Consider the following 14523-nt stretch of genomic DNA (forward strand, 5'->3'; position numbering starts at 1 on the left):
CAACTGAAAAGATGAACTAGACATATTAAGCACCTTTATCCATGATAAAGGTGGACTTTATCAAACATTTTGAACAACTTGCCAGAAATGCCTATTACTGGGCTTCAACACTTGTCCGTAGCAGATAGTGATCCTATGGAATCCCACTTTCTTCACCAAAAAAAGAGGTAGTTTTACCCTGTAGCCACATGCTCCTTTAACACCACACCACCTCTCTCAAATTGTCACTATTTGTTTGCCCTCCCAAGAATAGGTTTAAATTCCTGTTTGTTCCCAGATGTATCAAAATGGCCTAAAAAAACCTTAGTAGTGTCATCATTTCCTTTTCACTTTCAAAACAGTAACAATTCTTATACACAGCTTTAAATAAAAATATGAGATGTCACATTCACTGACACAATTCCGTAATGATGTAACAGTCCAAATAACAAGCTGAATTTTAAAATATTGTCCTGGATTCAGCTGTAACAGTCATTTTTCCCTCCTTCCTAGTAGCTGGTGCAGTGCTGTGTTTTGGCTTTAGTCTGACAACAATGCTGATAACACACCAATGTTTCAGGTGTTGCTAAGTAGCGCTTACCCTCATCAAAGATTTTTCAATCTCTCATGCTCTGCCAGTGAGGAGAGGCACAAGAAGACGGGCGGAAACAGAGACAGGACACCTGACCTGAACTAGCCAAAGGGGTATTCCATATCACAGCACGTCAGGCCCAGTGTATAAACTGGGGGCAGTTACCTGGAAGGCGTGGACCACTGCTCAGGTCAGGCTGGGTATCGGTTGGTGAATGGAGAGAATTGTATTGTGCATCACTTGTGTTTATTGTTTTTTTTTTTTTTTTTTTAGTTTCCCCTTTTAGTTTTATATTCTCTCCCCTTGTTGTTTTCCTTACCATTATCATAATTAGTTTTTATTATACTTTAGTTATTAAACTGTTCTTGTCTCAACCCATGGGGTTTAGATTCTTTCGATTCTCCCCATCCTGCCCGCAGGGGGAGGAGCAAGGGGAGCATGAGGGAATGGCTGTGTGGTTCTGAGTTACCATCTGGGCCTAACCCATGACAAATACCCATCCTCCTGAATATATTCTATTTCACGATACTTCTTCCCTACTCCCAAAATTTCTTTTTTTACAGACTGTTCCAAAGAGACAGTGATACATACAAATTTACATATTTATAGGTAAATAATATTGATATCATGATTTGCTCTTATATTGCTATATATATATTATCATTTAATTTACAAAATATGGTAACTTTCTGCATCATATACTATCTAATATATATAATCATTATATGATTCATTTCTGATACCAATAATCCAACGCATTATGGATAATTAATAGGTAAAAGATTTGTTATCTTTAGCATTTGTAAGTTTTATTTCAACTGTCTGAGGTTAAGGTGGACATACTCCTGAGCTAAACAAATACTTAAGGCAAGAAACAATTATTATACAGGAAAAACAATTCACGATATCCCTAAAATGACATGAAGACAAACTTTCTCTCCTTTGCAAACATTCTGAAAATTAAAACACACAATACACTGTGAATAACTGTGTATAAAAATGAATGCACAACCAGAACACAAAAATACTCAAGAATAATTGCTATTTAGTGTCACAAATATAATTTTCCATCCTTCAAGGGCAGTACTAATTAGAATATTAGGTTGCAAGGCTCTATTTACAGTCAATAGCATGTCCTCCTGTTCCACTGAATAACCTTGTATCTGGATCTTTTTCTGTGAGATACCTGCTATACACACTTGTGCAACAACTGTTCCAAGAAATTCAATTAAAATCCTCCTTAAAAACATACCTTTCTAGACAAAAAAACCGTAATAGAACATCTCATTAAGAAGTTGTTATACCTTTAATTAACATGAGATACTGTAAACAAAACCAAAAGCTCCACACATGTATGTTAAAGCACATATAACATATTTTAATGAATGCAATCTCAAAAAGACCATCTAAGTAAGCCAAAAGAAATGCCCCTCTTCCGTTCACTTCCTTCCTCCCATTCACTTCTTTCCTCCCATTCACTCCTTTTCCCATTTTTAAGAATCTGCAATTAGGCATACATTATTGTGTTTCTGAACTGCACACAGAATTTATATGACAACAAATAATTTAAGATGCACATAGACTTTATATGACAAAAAATAAAGCCAGCAACATGTGAGATGTGACCAACTGCTAGAATACAATAGGTAAACAAGCTAGTTTTTAACCTTTCTTTTCTATTGCCTAGTTCTTAAAACTATAGAGTACTGATGTACCTCAAGTAAATGCCTGTATTTGATTAAGCATGGCTTACAAATTACGTTGGAAAACCTAAACTGAAATGGCCTATAAAATTCATCATAGACATAGAAAACACATATTCTTATCCACCTTATGCACCACCGAATCATTCCTGTCTAGATGATCAGGCGATATGTTGCCAGCAGTTTACTGTTCATACAGAGCACTAGGGGAAGAAAAAATCATCCACAAAAGAAGCAAACAAAAAACCTTTGAAAAAGTCTTGTTCAAAGATTCAAGCTTCACTTAATAAATGATTTGCATTTCAGGGTGATTTAACATGCTGTTACTGTCAATTATGGCTATCTATTTCTATGTAAACCACAGCTGAATTTTCTCCAGAGGTCATAAGTATGCATTTTCAGGTTCTGGTTTTGCTAATTCGTCAAAGTAGCTGTACTTCTGAAAGGCAAACGAACACCTGGGATTCAGAATACAGTGGGCTGTGATTTTCTGACCAAAGTAGGCCCAGGATTATCTGGTTTAGATAAGAGTCAAGGAAAATGCCTGGCCCACACAATGCTGGGAATTTCTCCCATCTATATCAGAGTATCAGGATATTACTAGGGGCTAAAGACAGGCAATACTGAAAGTTGTTCAGCTGTTGAAACCTTCAAATCAAGGCTCTACTGATACTTTACAGTTTTCAATAACTAGCATGATAGCACAGGGCTCCCCTTCTTATATTTCATATCTAGCCATCACACTTTCCCTTCTGCTTAACCTTTCTTTTGTGATTTAAAATGTATATTCTCTCATCTGTCTGATGTTTTAGCATTGATGTATGCTGATAAATGACCGTTTACCATATTCTGCAGAGGAGAGCATTTCAGCACTGGATGGAATTAACCCTGCTCTCCTGTACAGTACTTGGGAACATAAGGAAGGAAAAATGGGATTTGATATACTTGTTGTTTCCTTTTATTTTTGAGGCAAAGTATAACAGGTTTTAATTTGTAAAAATAAAAATAAAATATCAAGGGAAAAAGAACAATTTTTATTTATAAAATACTTACAAAGATGTATATATTTTAGACAAAAAAGTATATTGGCTACTGAGGGTAGAAGACAGAGGCATGATGAGCTGTCACTGCAGCATCAATATTCATTAACCATACAGTAGCTTTTCGCTATTCATTCAAGTAACAACACGGAAAGAGATAACGAATATCTAAGTGCAAAAAAAAAAAAGGCAGTAGGGTAAAGGAAATGGAAGAAAAAAAAGAGAAAAAAGTCCTAGTGGAGGAGTCTCCTACGCTCACAAATGTGACAAAAGCACGAACTGAGCTGTGTCTTTTCTATAACTTGGAGCTGTCATAACTTGAAAAAATTTCAAGATGTCAACTGCTGGCAGAGGCTTCTTCCTCCTTGGTGGTAAGGAGGTCAGCTCTATCTTGTGAAAGGGAAAATGGATTTTTGTGTAATGAAGCAAACACTGCATTCATCAACCATTTAAATCAAGTTTTCCATTCAAAACCTATTGATTTTAAAGCCTCTTTTAGCCAAAAGTGCACAGGCTCTTAAATGTTTAGAGAATCCTAAAGGGCAACATGGAAAAAGGTCGATAAAAAATAATCCCTTTGTGTGTTTTGTATTTTAAAAGCTCCTACAACAAAATTAATAAAGTTCAGGGGTTTTTTTCCTTTTTTTTTTTTTTTACTCTGTATGTTGGTCGGATGATTCAGATTCAATATTATCTGCTAGAGACTTTGAGAAAACAAATGAACATATACATGACCTATTAAATTTCAGAGAGAAATTAAAAAGAAAGAAAAGCTCATCTGTAGAGAAAAACCCTAGCCATTCCATAGCAAGGTCATCACGGCATAGAAAGCTCCTTGATCATAATCATGGCTTACAAATTACTCTGGAGAACATAAACGGAAATGGCCAACAAAATTCATCATAGCTATAGAAAACGCACATTCTTATGACACCTTATGTAGCACCAAATCATGCCTGTCTAGATGAGCAGGAATGACCGTGATCATGATTAGCCTTTTAAACACATCTAAGAGAGAAGCTTTGAAAATATGCAAAACCTTCCTGAAATGCCTTTTCATGTGACAACTCTCCAGAAAAAGAGATTATGCACCCCCCTGTCACGGACAAGGCTTTGGTCTGAAAACTATACAGAGCTCACTGGGACTCTCAAAGTTTGAAATCTGGTGTCAGGTTCCCCTTATGAAATATTGTGTCCTGACACCTTGGGCTCCCTGGGTTTGTTGTGCCCATTTCTGCAGCATGAGATCCCAGCCCCTCAGGTGGGATGGTCCAAGCCAGCCTCAGTACCATCCTTCTCTCTCAACAATCATTACATTACCAAAGATTTTAAAGTAAGCGGAGGTTATGCTTCTCTGGATGTGAAAAGAGGTTTTCTACCCTCATAAAATACTACACACAAATTCCCATGAAGAATTTTGGTTGACAGCCAGCTTTCCTAGTATGATCAACACTATCACCCAGGATCCATCACTCCCTTAACATGATAGGTAGGAGGAACAGTGCACTCCTGTGAAATATCTACATATCTATTTAAAACTACTATTACTTACAAATGCTCTGTACTACCATTAAATAAACAGAGTTTTGGAGAAGTGTTAAAAGTCTGGCGAAGTAAGATATAAAGGAGGAGAGAAAATTCGTGCCTGTTTCACTTACCATTTTCTCCAGCAGGTACTGTTACAGGATGTGTTGGCACAGTATCAGAATTCACTTTTCCATTCTCAAATGTATCATTTTCAGTTTGCTGCAACTGCCAGTTGAGGCCAAACAGATGCATTGCTGGTGGTAAAGGATACAGGTTATTTGATGCTCTTAACCACAATGATGAATTGTACAAATAATGGCTTTCCACTCTTCACAGTGGCATAGCAGCACATACATTAAAAAATTTAATTACAGGAACAAGCATTCACAGACTAATAGTTCAACTTAGCAATGGCACTAAGCAATTACTACCACTGTCCTTTAATGATACAGTGCTTTTGGTGAATGCAGCTGACAGAAAGCTCACCAGTCTCATTTTGAGTCTTTTACCGGTCCCAAATCAATGTTCAAAAAGATAAGCAGTAATTACATCCTTTTCTCCTTTTTCATTTTTGATCCTTCTGAAGAGACAAATCATTTAAGTGAGCTCCTAAATGACCTACTAAAATAAATGATTTCACCAGCAGACAGATCCATTTTGGTTAGGCAGAAAGGGAAAAGAAACAATGTAAGAGGAGAAGAAGAAGGGTTCTGTGGGTGTTGAAGGGCTAACCTAAGACATGAACACTCCTTATCATGCTGTCACTAACACCCTGTACAACCTCCAGTTATGTGCCCATTCCCCATGTTAATCTGCAGAACGAGGCCAAGACCATTAACAGAGCTGCAGACACTGGGGCACTGTGCTCCAATAATGATACTGCATACGCTAGGTTTCTGAACTACTTAATTCCCCACAACCACATTTATTAGAAAGGTTATACCATGTGAAAAAGTTTAGCTAAGCTAATTATGAAAGACAGAGTCAACCTTCTATGGTGTTAGGGGGAACTACTTAAGGAACCTTGATATCACTGGGGATTAATGAATGAAGCCCCTTTCTAAACTTTGAGAGCAAAAATATGGAAAAAAATTACCTTAATACTACACTGTAATACATGCAATAAGTGCAATTTCTTGCTATCTGTGGTGCATTTCCTTCTCTTCCAATGACTCTATGATACCAGCAAAACTCATCTTATTGTAATTACTTTAATTTGCATTTGGTATAATCTGGGTTTGCTCATTTCATGACAATAGTTATCACCAAAGCTAAAATAGTCTTTAGGTGCTACTGGGGAATAAAAATACACTGGAAAAAAAATCTGTAGTAATGTATTTTAACTATCAGTGCAAAATATAAGGAAAACAGTTCACTGTATCTTGTCGCTTCTGGTCTTTTTGTCTCTGAAACAGATCACTGCTATAGTAAATGTTACAAATTTATTTATCCCTTCTATCCAAATGACAAACAATTCTTCATACCTTTTGGTTTCATCTCTGATCTTTCAATCTCTCTGTATTGACCGACCCTTACCTAACACAAACAGGCATCAGCAGAACTTTAGTCAGGCAGCCAGCAAACACTGCAGAACTAAGACCTTCTGCCAGGTTTTTGCCTTAAACCCTCCCCCTTACCCTCAACACAACAAAAAAACAGTGCAACCAAAGACATAACTGAATGTTTCAAAGACTGAAATCCTCACTACAGATGACATATTCTCTTTGTTCCAAGTCTCTGACTCTACTATTACTCTTCTTTCTCAGACCTTAAATTGCCTTTCAAAGTGTAATAATGTAGAATGTTCCTTGACCCTAAAACCTTATTTCTTTTTCCTCCTTTCATCTCTTGTTAAACCATAAATCTGACCACCACAATTTCTGGCACATCACTAGAATTAGCCATTATTATTTTGGCCTAACTCAGCTGAAATTCTTATTTATATATTAATCATCTGATCACTGTATCTCTTTTAATATATTTCATCAAAATCCCTAGGGTCAAACTCTATTATTTGTTATACTAGTCCAACTCACTGGCAGTAGTGAAAGAACTGCAAATAGCTAAATAACATGATTCAAACCCAGTACATTTCTTGTCTTCAGTCTGGAGGTCTAAATCACCTCTTCTAACTTTGCTAGCTTCTTATCACTCTTCAGGAGAAAAAAAGAAAGTGGCATTCATTTTGTAACTCCTGAAGTGCATCACTTCCAAAAATAAGAGCTTGGATCATCATTAACAGCACTGTCTGCAGGTGCTGTGTACATGCCCTGTGCCTCTTCATGCTCCACTGGGAGATCAGAAGGTGAAGTTCCAACATGACCTTCTAGACATTCCTTCGTAACTCAAAATAGTTGGAATTTGAAGACTTCAAAGGCAAGGACCGTGGAATCTATATTGATTACATCTCAAAGAACCACCGTTACTACAAGGTAAGTGACAAGTACCTTTTCTTTGCGTGTACTGATGTGAGTCTCACGGCAGTTCACTGTCCAAGACAGTAACAGTTGCACCCCTCAAAAATGCTATTGCTCTCTCAACTTTGACTGAACCAGCACCAAGTTCAGTAAACAATGTCTAACAAAAATGAACTGATGGATACATGCAGCTGTTTCACAGACTGTGAATATCAGAATATTTTTGAAGTAGACCAAAAATGTAGCTTGACAACTCCAGTGACCCAAAACTTACAGTATGTACTAATACACTAAATAATTCAACTATGAAATCTCTCTGAGACAGCACTATGGAATTTAGAGAATTCTCCCTTTTACTACAAACATGTGAGAACGTGAAAGAATTAGGCTTGTTGACACAGGATCAGAATACAAGGCACAATTTCTTTAGCGATGGGGAATTTTAAGAACATGATTAAGACAAATTCAGGCACTATTTTGTTGATTAAGATCGGTTTCTTCTCAGCCAGCCATAAAGCAAACTTTAAGCTGTTATCCGTGTTACAAGGACAGTGAGGCACCTGTTAAAAGTTCTTGATGCCACCACAAGTTTGATAAGCAGCCCCTGGTACTGGTAACTGCAAACTGAAAGCACACCCCAATGGGGGGTCTGAGCCCTTGAAGTTAAATGTTATGAACTAGTTCTGAATTTCCAGAGGGGGAATGATGCAGGTAGACTGCAGTGGTGAATTTCCTCAGGTCTAGAAAGAGGTGAAGACTTTCTTCCACTTTTGGGATGGGGATGTAAAAGTTCAATCCCCTTCTCTGTTTCTACTATGTTCAGAGAAATGGTAGGTTTACTCCTTTCTCTAAAGAATTTGATATATGAAGCAAAATTAAAGCAAAAAATATAAAGCAAAATATATTTATCTATTCTCAGATGTTATTTTAGTCCCAAATCTAATGTAAAGCAGTTTCTTGATTTATGGATTAAATATTGCCTGTCAGGTCTCCTTTATTCCCATTCCATTTCGCATTAATTTTGGTGTTAGAAAATGACAATGGACACAAGAGACCCTTCCTAGAGTACCGAGTTCCAAGTCTACCAAATCTATGAGGCTACTAACACTGGAACAACTTTCAATACTGGCATATATATCTGATGGCAGCAAGGACTTGTCTGAGAATGCTAGATGCCTCTAACCAAAAGACATGCAGGTTGGGATGAATGTGGTCAGGGACAATGACTCAGTTGAAATAACCCACAGCTGCAAGCATGGATGAAGCCTCAGGGGATGGGTGAGAAGACAGGTTGTCACAATACAAATGTGCCCACTAAACCCTAACAAAGGCTCCTTTTACTCCTATCAGGACTGGGATGACTCTTCCTGAAATGAACAGGATGATTTTTTATGAAACAGATGATGATATCCTCTGCCTATTTTGCTGTTTCAGTCCCCAGCTCTACTCTGCAAAGTAATCTCTAGCCATCAACAGATCTTCACTTGCTAGAGTTATGATAGCATTTTACCTTGGGACTGACAGAGTTGTTTAAGGTGGTATTTGTAATGCTGTTGGTCAAATTATCAGCATTATGGCCAGCTGTTTACAGCGTGGTGGTAGTTTAAATGGTGAGGACTCTGCTCCCTCTAACAGAGTAGAAAGGAGAGACATCAGAGAGGAGAAAGACCTCTAGGATCTGCGCTGCTCTTGGCATGAACACAGCATCAGTGTCTAGGTGGTGCCAGTTGACATGGCTGAATTCTCCAGAACAAATCTCAAACATATGAGCAGTAAGCAAACCAACAGTTGAGCTTTCTCCAACATCTCCTCCCTCCCACATTTCTGCAAAGCAGAACATGCCAAATTGACTGAGAGATTCAAAAGATAAGATTCAGAGTTCAGGTTAGAGTGCACTTATACCTACAGTAGCATTGATATTAACACAAAAATGCTATCATTTGTTACAGGCTATCAGGTAATCTTACCATCTGTCACCACATAGTTCACTGAAGGTTTTCTGAAACACCTTAAACTGTTTTGCCAAGCCTGACTGATCTTACCTTTTACTGTGTAATTGAGGTCTACTTATTTTGGTTTGTAATCAAGTGTACGAGGCCTTCATTTCCACTCAAAACAGCAAATAAGAATATATTTCACAGCAAAACACTTTAAAAAATATTATGACTAGATTACACTGGGTAAAACATTTTACAGTAATATGCTTCAAGAAGTTGCTGCTATCAGGCCCTTTCATTCTTTTAAAGTTGCTAGCCCATTTGTCTTGCAAGCTCCTTTCTCAGGCTAGTACTGCTGTGCTTTATGCATTCTGTTTACAAGGAACTTGTTCGTGAGCAAACATACTGTACTATCACTTCAAAACCCTCCTTGGGACTTTCTTCAGCAATCCAAAAAGAAATCAGTCCCTTTATTACTAGGTGGTAAGACAGGGTAATTTATGTAACTACGTGGCAGAACTAGAACTATGAGAGCTGACAACTACCTGCTGCCCTCGACTGAGGAGTGTTTTCTCTTTGCTGCCTTGCTCACTAGCTCAAAGCTCTCTTCTGCCAAAGTTATGAGAGGCACAAAAAAGAACTGTAACAGAAAAGCAATTTAGGTAGCTGTTTCTCCATTTAGCAAAAACTGGTCTTGTCTGGATTTTTTTTTCCATCTCCTCAAACACTTGAATGGTAGGAGGACAGGGACAGGTAGTTGATTAAGAAATTCTATGTTAGCATCCTCCAGCATCGAGGATGTAGTTCTGAACAGAAAACAACATTTGGACACAGATGTGAATATACATGCAATGCTAGGGTTTATGATTGCTATCAGAAAGAAAGAATACTTTTTTTTCTTTGTAGGAAGAGCAGCAATATGCAGTAAAAACCAGAGAAACTTATTTCCTGTGCTGGTCAAAATTCAAGGGCTTCTCTATCATAATTCACCAGCATCAAACACATCTTTTTTTTTTTAAAGTACTGTAAGTGACAAATAGGCTCATGAAAATATGAAAACAAAGTGCATAGCAAACAAAATTTGAGCTATGCAAGTGAAAGCATTAAAGATGCAGGTGATAAGATAAACAAGCAAAAGCATATGCATATAAGCACAGGCTTTATTCAGAGAAGCAGCCCTACAGTAACTGGAGAGGTAACTGAAGTCTGAGTCCCAAGTCTCTGAAGTACTGGTCAGAAGTGCCAGTAATTTATCACCTTCCATTCTGAATTTGGTAAACTTGTTTTTGCAGTGAAAGTTCTAAAAACGACAGAACACATTTCAGGGGAAAAATAATTTACAGACAGGAGGATTCCTCTAAGTAGAAATAAATATAAACAGAGTTGCCTGAATTGGGAAATGGACTTCCAGTGTTCTTCCAGCTCTTTCTAGTATAACAACAGATGAAAATTAACACTTGACAGCAGAAATTAAAAAACAGCAGCTATGTCTAAGGAGCAAGCATCTCCCCAAGACCTCTGGAGAAGGCGTATAGTGTATGTTCTATAAACATAAAGAACACTACACTGTGGCGAAAGTTGTCAAGAGGAACTGAATGATGTTGATGACCCTCTTCCCTTTCTCCCATGTGTTTTACAAGGTATGGTAATCAAGTCTTATTATTCATGAAGCCGTGTTTTAAGAGGAGCTTCTTGCTAAGATACTGAACCGATTTTCCAGGAATGCTACGTATTTCTGGGTCCTGGTGCTTTCAAACCATGATTTACAAAATTGCTTCCCTAGAATTAATAGAATAATATATATGCACACTTGCACATAAGGAAAAGTGAATATCATTTATATTTAAAGCAATGCAAAAAGATTATAATTTAAACTAAGCAAATTGCAATTATTGCTCAATCTTGTTGAAGGATTATCTTCTAGTTCATCTCCCTGTTGGCAATACATTTTCAAATGAAATATTTGAACATTGAAGTGGTTTTTGAAATTATCTCCCATATATTTTTCTTGCAGCTATAATTAGAATCTAAACCTATTTTATTCTGAAGGACCTGGAGTGGACCAGAAGATGTGCAAATCAACTGTTAGTGATTTGCATTCATTTGCTTTTTTCTAAGATAATAATATGAGTTGGATGTTCCTGCAGATCAAATAGTGAATTAAAAACAGTTAATTAAAATTTCAAATAAAGCAAATTAAAAGTTAGACAAGTTCCTTATTTATTACTGTTTTTCTCAAATCAACAAGAAGCCTGTTATCTCTAAATTCAAAATAACTTAAAAGTGCATGCTTTCGAGCACCCTCAAAGGGTTAGCCACCAGAAGCATCATACAAAAGTTTCTGAACCTATATTTTGAATGTAAACCATATTAGTATAGCATTATATGAAAAACTTAGCAATATCTATCAAGATCAATATACTAACTGAAAAAGTGTAGTCTCTTTCCTTTTATCCTGAACTGTTAAATGGGTCCATTGATTTTACTGTTTCACCTGAAAAAAAAAATCCAACCTTTATCCTCTACTCCTCATTTTCCCTTGGAATATTTTCTTAACAAAGAATTTGCAAAACACATCACAAAAAACTGCTACAAAAAAATACAGGAACAAAGATGTATCAGCTATCTTCTATGGATAAACTTACTTTCTTTGCCACTAATCAAAGATTATTATATGCCATGTTAAAGTATTGCTGCATATGCATTGTTAAGATGCATGGCAGTCTTAGAGTAAGAATTTCTACTATGTTCACCGCAAAAAGGAACATTTATACCTCTGAAAACTTGTCTGGCTAGATGTCTCATTTTAGTTGTCAAGCCTCGGACTTTTATATAACAATGGTCTAATTCTGTCAACAGCATTATGTGAGGCTCAGTCAAAGGTTAAGGGAGAATCCAGATTTCTTAAAACAGAAACAAAGATTCAATAGCCTCTTATTTAAATAAGATATTTATTCTGATGATCATCCAATGTTCTCCATTATGTAACAGTCTTCAGTGTTACCTAAACAGTCTTAGTATTATCACAGTATCACAGTATGCTAAAGATTGGAAGGGACCTCAAAAGATCATCTAGTCCAATCCCCCTGCCAGAGCAGGAACACCTAAATAAGGTTACACAGGAATGTGTCCAGGCGGGTTTTGAATGTCTCCAGAGAAGGAGACTCCACAACCCCCCTGGGCAGCCTGTTCCAGTGTTCTGTCACCCTCACTGAGAAGAAGTTTCTTCTCAAGTTTAAGTGGAACCTCTTGTGTTCCAGTTTATACCCATTACCCCTTGTCCTATCCTTGTTTGCCACTGAGAAGAGCCTGGCTCCATCCTCGTGACACTCCCCCTTTATATATTTATATACACTAATAAGGTCACCCCTCAGTCTTCTCCCAACTATAGAGACCCAGCTCCTCAGCCTTTCCTCATAAGGGAGATGCTCCACTCCCTTAATCATCTTAGTTGCCCTGCGCTGGACTCTCTCCAGCAGGTCCCTGTCCTTCTTGAACTGAGGGGCCCAGAACTGGACACAATATTCCAGGTGCGGTCTCACCAGGGCAGATTAGAGGGGAAGGAGGACCTCTCTCGACCTACTGACCACCCCCCTTCTAATACACCCCAGGATGCCATTGGCCTTCTTGGCCACAAGGGCACAGTGTTGGCTCATGGTCATCCTGCCATCCACTAGGACCCCCAGGTCCCTCTCCCCTACACTACTCTCTAACAGGTCATTCCCCAACCTATACTGGAACCTGGGGTTGTTCCTGCCCAGATGCAGGACTCTACACTTTCCCTTGTTATATTTCATCAAGTTACTCCCTGCCCAACTCTCCAGCCTGTCCAGGTCTCGCTGGATGGCAGCACAGCCTTCTGGCGTGTCAGCCACTCCTCCCAGCTTAGTGTCATCAGCAAACTTGCTGACAGTACACTCAATTCCCTCATCTAAATCATTGATGAATATATTAAATAATACTGGTCCCAGTACTGACCCTTGAGGCACTCCACTAGATACAGGCCTCCAACTAGACTCCGCCCCATAGACTACAACTCTCTGGCTTCTCTCCTTCAGCCAGTTCGCAGTCCACTTCACTACCTGATCATCCAGACCACACTTCCTCAGTTTAGCTATGAGGATGCTGTGGGAGACTGTGTCAAATGCTTTGCTGAAGTCAAGGTAGACCACATCCACCGCTCTGCCATCATCCATCCACAATGTTATTTCCTCATAAAAGGCTATGAGGCTGGTCAAGCATGACTTCCCCTTGGTAAAGCCATGTTGACTGCCCCTCATAACCCTTTCATCCTTGATATGCCTTAAGATGGCATCAAGGATAAGGTGTTCCATCACTTTCCCAGGGATGGAGGTGAGGCTGACCGGTCTATAGTTACCCGGGTCCTCCTTCTTGCCCCTTTTGAAGACTGGAGTGACATTTGCTTTCCTCCAGTCCTCAGGCACCTCTCCCGTTTCCCAAGACTTCATAAAGATGATGGAGAGTGGTCTAGCAATGACTTCCGCCAGTTCCCTCAGCACCCGCGGGTGCATCCCATCTGGACCCATGGATTTATGGATGTCCAGATTGCTCAACTGGTCTCTAACCCATTCCTCATCGACTAAGGCAAACTGTTCCAGTGACCTGACTTCATCTGAGGTCTCAGGAGTACAGGGCTCTTCAGGACTGCCGCCGGCAGAGTAGACAGAGACAAAGAAGGCATTCAATAACTCTGCCATCTCTGTATCTTCTGTCACCAGGGCAGCCATCCCATTCATCAGTGGGCCTACCTTGCCTCTGGTGTTAGTTTTATCAGATATGTATTTGAAAAAGCTCTTTCTGCTGTCCTTGACCCCTCTTGCCAGATTTAATTCTAAGGAGGCCTTAGCCATCCTAGCTGCCTTCCTACATCCTCTAGCAGCAGCCTTATATTCCTCCCAAGTGGCCAGCCCCTCCTTCCATGACCTGTAAACTCTCCTCTTCCACTTGAGCATACCCAGCAGTTCCCTATTTAGCCATGCCTCTCCTGGTCCTCTTCCTTGACTTCCTACGTGTCGGGATGCTCTGCTCTTGAGCTCGGAATAAGCAATCCTTGAATGCCAACCAACTATCTTGGGCCTCTTTTCCTTCAAGCAGCTTTGCCCATGGGATTTCCCCTAGCAATTGCTTGAAAAGGCCAAAGTTTGCCCTGCTAAAGTCCAGGGTTGCAATTCTACTTGCTATGCTACTGGTCCTACCACACAAGATCCTGAATTCCACCATCTCGTGGTCGCTGCAACCAAGGCAGCCCTCAACCTTTACTGCTTCGACCAGACCCTCCTTGTTAGTGAGGATGAGATCCAGCAGTGC

At 39.0% G+C, this 14523-nt stretch overlaps 1 protein-coding gene across 7 annotated transcripts in view; it reads right to left on the minus strand.

Moving 5' to 3' along the window:
* TENM3 (teneurin transmembrane protein 3) overlaps positions 1 to 14523 on the minus strand; it is a gene marked incomplete at both ends in the record, with an annotated part of 327594 nt that overhangs the window by 93435 nt on the left and 219636 nt on the right. For all 7 annotated transcript variants that reach the window (XM_080639194.1, XM_080639193.1, XM_080639192.1 and 4 more), the window contains one exon: positions 4973 to 5095. In XM_080639194.1, coding sequence (XP_080495320.1) covers positions 4973 to 5095 — 123 coding nt within the window. The remainder of the gene's footprint in view (positions 1 to 4972; positions 5096 to 14523) is intronic.

This window comes from Psittacula echo, assembly GCF_963264785.1.
Source record: "Psittacula echo genome assembly, chromosome: 1".
NCBI classification, from domain to species: domain Eukaryota; kingdom Metazoa; phylum Chordata; class Aves; order Psittaciformes; family Psittacidae; genus Psittacula; species Psittacula echo.